Here is a 4,700-nt window from a genome sequence, read left to right as displayed (position 1 = left end):
AATCAAAGTTGAGCAGGTTTCTTTGTAAATTGAGTTTGCCTTGGACTGAACTCTTTTTCAGGAGGTTTTAGCAGTTCAGGTGATCAACATGTATTCAGCATTCTGAATTAACAGCCCTTATATTTTGATAAGTTTGTTGAATCTTCAGAACTTCTTAAAACTTTCTTAAAATGGCAGTATAGACCAACAGTTACAGAATTACATAGAAAAGGTGACGGAAAGGGACATAAGTACACGTTTCACTGGGAGATATTTGCTTTTATTTGATGCAGTGATACACCTTATGGTGACTCCTGACCAAAGGCTGGGTGTAATTTATGCTGTATTATTTATCCTACTCTACCACACAGAGCTGCATCCGCATCATGGCTTGAAGCCATGGCAGCATCCCCATCAGGACTGCATGTTTGATACACGTCCTGATGCACGTATATAAAAGCACCAAAATTTATGTTGGTCACACGACAGCTTTCAGTCATCCAGTGGAGAGATGCTTCAATACACTCAGCAAAGAGGGTGGCAGAGCATGGGCTGCCAAAAAAAACCAAACCTCCAAACCACAACAAAACCTATCTCTGGCAGGCCACAAGCATTGTAAAGCAAGTCAGAGCCCAGCAAGAAACAACTATCCCTGATTTTCACATAGGAAATGGAGGCATATAGTAAAGAGCCCATAAAAGGTAAATAAAGCCATGAGAGAAGTGAACAATGACACTCAACTGCTAACAGGTTGGGTGAAAACCCGTGCTAAAAGGAGACACAGCAAGTTATATGAAACTAGCTAGCATTCTTGGGAGACAGTCTGTATTTTCTGCGACACCAATACACACCTTGGGAGCTCTGGGAGGACTCTGTAGAAGAAGAACTGCTATCGGTGTACGTTTGTGGTTCTTCTTTCACTTCTGGGAGAGACGAGTTTCCTGTCTCTGCTACCCTTGATGCCTGCTGTAACGTCTCAGTCACCAACTGCCTAGTTTGTTCACTCACAACCGTTGCCTGAAATGTCACTGGCTTTGGTTTTATGAGAACCTAATTAGAAAGACAGATTTTGCGTCTATTAAGAGCATTCAAGAACACAGATCGGAGCAATCAGTAAAAGATGCCACTAAGATAGATAAACATCTAAGATCTATATAATATTAATCATTTACTGAAAAAGTCTACCTGTAAATTCAGCAGCTCTGATTATTAAAACACAAAGCCCAAGTAAATAGCAGTGCACAAGAATGTAATTCTTGTTCTCCGTAATTTGGAGTACTTAACACAATAAACCACTAAACTAATTTTTCAGGGCTAGATACAACTATGGTGTGACAAGAGGAAGCTACACAAGTGAGCTGGAACATGCATGGCACTGATAAGGACAAGCACCTCTCTTCTGCAGCCCACAATAAATACAGTCTTGAACAATCAAGACACGCAATATGTTATATCTGATAAAAATTTAGTTATTTTAAACACTAAATGCAACCAGAGAAAAAGCTGAAAGCGTCCAGAAATAAGCCAGATTCTCTGTATGCAGCCCCACCAACTAATACAAGGTTGCAGGGACAACCTGAACACATATTAAGTGGAAAATAACTTCAGTAAAACCTCAGATTTGATGGATGGCTTATGTCCAGACTCCAAATCTTTATTTCTCATGATCTAGCCATTAGCTGTAGGACTTAAAAACAGGCATCTAGAGCCATGACCAGACAATTTCAGTTATGTAAAAGGCTTAGTAAATCCTTTTAGCTTGCTCTAGGCCTCCAGAAACAGCTAAAATGCTCAAGAAATCAGAATCAAGGCCACCTCATTACACCTCTAAGTCTCATTCCCCACAGACATATATTAATCCTACAACAAATGCAGCAACACAGTGAAAAAATATTTACTTCTCATTAAAATTTAGGGGTACATTTCAAGACAGAAATGGGTCCTCACTGTACCTGCGTTTTCCCTTGCTGACCATAAACAATTTTAGTTGGGATGATTTTGGTGGCTGGCTGGACCGTGGACCCTATTCCTTTTGGCTGTGTAACAATCATTTTTGTGATGGGTCTTGTGGCAGTGATGATAGCAGGTTTTGCTCCTGCTGGCACTGCCTGAATAGTTTTCTCCCCCTGTAGAGAAGTCAAAGTTTACAGGTTAACTTAGTGAAATTCTTCAGAGAGACCCACTTCTCTAAAAAAAATACAGTTATAGGTGAGCGTGTGTACCACGACAACAACCTGCTCCTGCTGCTGCAACTAGACTTGTTTGATACAAAAAACGTTCAAAGACCAAGAACGAAAAACCTTACAGATTTGAAAGGAAAAGCTACCGAAATCCCCTTGTCCATTACTTTACCTTTTGAGCAGTTCTGAAGGGGTGAACAAAAAGAAGTAACTAAAAGACACTGACAGGTTTTTTGAAGTCGCCTCAAAGAATTCGCTTAAGTTGGAACCTTCCTCAAATCCTTTGCAAATGTTTTTTTTAATACTCCTTATTTCTATTAACAGTAAATTTGGCAAGACACCTACAAAACTTGAGATTCTAAAAATAAATCATGATCTTTATTATCCTCATGACCAAGACATCAATTACGTATAGACTTCTTTTTAAACTAAAAGTTCACCTAATAAAAAAAAGCAGATTCACAGCTGTTTCACAGGAAACATTTGACTGTGGAATACTGCTGACACATGACTAGACTCCTGATAGCTTAAGACCAGCAAAGCTATTGAACACGCCTTTTTTTTTTTTTTTTTTTTTTTTTTTTTTTTTTTTTTTTTTTTTTTTTCTTTTTTTTTTTTCTCTGCACAGGAACAAACCAGATGAGGAACAACATTAGTTGCCAATTCTCCCAGTATTCCTACCAATTCCCACCAAGTAGCTGAAAACCCCAAGAACCTTACTTGTTTCAGAAATATCACCACATTCTGGAGGTTCCTACTGTTAATGTCACAAGATCTCCGCTTGTGTAAAAATACAGCTTTAAGTTTTGTAAACTAGAAAAGTTCAGAATCTTAAAAAAAAAAAAATTCCTAAAAGATTTCAAAATAACCTCCCTACTGAACTCTGCTACTCAAGTAGACTTTTAAAGATTACATGATTAATGCATTAAATCTCACAGTTCTATATAGGAACATAAAGCATGTTCATCAGTCATATTTACGAGCCCTTATAGGTAAACTCAGTTGAAGCTGGAAACTTAGTTTCGTTCTTGGTACGCATGAGGTTATACAAAAAAATATACAATAACTCAGGAACGGGTTGTTACAGTGTCACACACCATATAAATTGAAAGGTGGTACCCTTACTGTGAAAGGACAGTTTGGTTTTGCCCTTTACATCCAAAAGATAAATGGTTGGAGATGCAAGTTTATAACACAGAGCCGTGGTTCTCACTAGAGCACAAACAGGCTAAGATTCTAGAAATTTTCTTCTACTTAATCCCTTCAGGATTACAAAATTATTAATCAAGGACAAAAGGCAAGCTCAAAAGTTTTTTTTTTTAACTTTGAAAACATTCTCAGCTTGTTTTAAGCATCTTTCATACCCCGCAAAACATACTTGCTTTTCAAACATCCCTGACATTAAGGCATGCTGTAGCTGTTAAAGAGCTCATGCACAGTTTGCTTTTAATCAGGACTTTAGCAGAATGAACGCAGCAGCCACCACACAGCCTGTCACTTGGCTATCGATTTGAGACCTGAAACTCTGACTTACCCCAGCATTCAACAGCGTTGTGACAACATTTTTGCCTGGAAGCCCTTGAATCGTAGTTCCTTTTCCAGTAGTCTTTTGCACAACAATCACATTGGGTTTGGATGTCATTGGAATTGTAGTGATTTTGGTTGTAGTTCCTAAATTATTGTGGGAAAAGAAATAACGTGCAATTTGTCACATGTACATTTTCTTCCACTGTAGAAGTTGGTGAGCTATACAGAAATCATTGTATTTAAATATGACAGCACAACAGAAGAAAAAAAAAAAAAAAAAAAAAAAAAAAAAAGGCAGCATCTGGAATGGGAATTTATGTTACTCAACTCAACATATAAAGATTAGATGCCCACTCTACACATCTTCCACCTACAGTAAAAACAGGCATGCCCAGGACAGAGTAATTAATTTTTCTGTATCAGGACAGTCAGCCCTTTTGCACAAATTACAGGGGAGGCTAATACAGCTTTCTCAGGTTAACATGTCTAACTTTACAAAGACTAGAATTAAGAGGGAGGTAAGGACACCACTAATACTCAGCTCAAGGTCCTCTTTCCACAAATATTCTTCTACAGATTCTTCTGCAGAGGTTGCCTATGTATCAAGAATGTATGTCCTGTCAAGAGAAATACCAGCTCTTTCTGGCACTGAGCTGCTGTAACACAAGTGACAAGTAGTGGATTGAAGGAAGGAAAAAAGAAAAATATGCCATTGTTACAATCAGTTCTTAAATATTCTCTTGGACTCGTTGGGGTTTCTGAAGTCACTCATGATATGCCTCTCATTCACTATATAACAAATGCACCATTTGCTTTATCAGGGCATAAACTGATGCTTCTTTTTAACAGCAGCATCATCCTCTTGTCCAAAGGATGAATTTGCCTGTGAATATGCATCTGCATGGCAGACTACCATAGAGCTCAGAGATCAGTAGTGTTTGGATGTGGGTGCTAAGCCAGGAGAGCTGTGCAGCTGTGGGTGTGGGGAGACCAGTGAGCTGTGCTTACTATGCC

General features: G+C 38.5%; 1 protein-coding gene across 1 annotated transcript in view; it reads right to left on the bottom strand.

The window, feature by feature from the left end:
• Positions 1 to 4,700, bottom strand: part of EMSY (EMSY, BRCA2 interacting transcriptional repressor) — a 38,282-nt gene that overhangs the window by 9,125 nt on the left and 24,457 nt on the right. Inside the window, exons 11-13 of the mRNA XM_026850691.1 lie at positions 3,694 to 3,830; positions 1,932 to 2,105; positions 831 to 1,029 (exon numbers count right to left, since the gene is read on the bottom strand). Of these exons, the coding sequence (XP_026706492.1) occupies positions 831 to 1,029; positions 1,932 to 2,105; positions 3,694 to 3,830 (510 nt within the window). The remainder of the gene's footprint in view (positions 1 to 830; positions 1,030 to 1,931; positions 2,106 to 3,693; positions 3,831 to 4,700) is intronic.

This window comes from Athene cunicularia, assembly GCF_003259725.1.
Source record: "Athene cunicularia isolate RWA chromosome 1 unlocalized genomic scaffold, athCun1 chr1_part1, whole genome shotgun sequence".
Lineage (NCBI taxonomy): Eukaryota > Metazoa > Chordata > Aves > Strigiformes > Strigidae > Athene > Athene cunicularia.
This window is presented reverse-complemented; position numbering and strand designations above follow the sequence as displayed.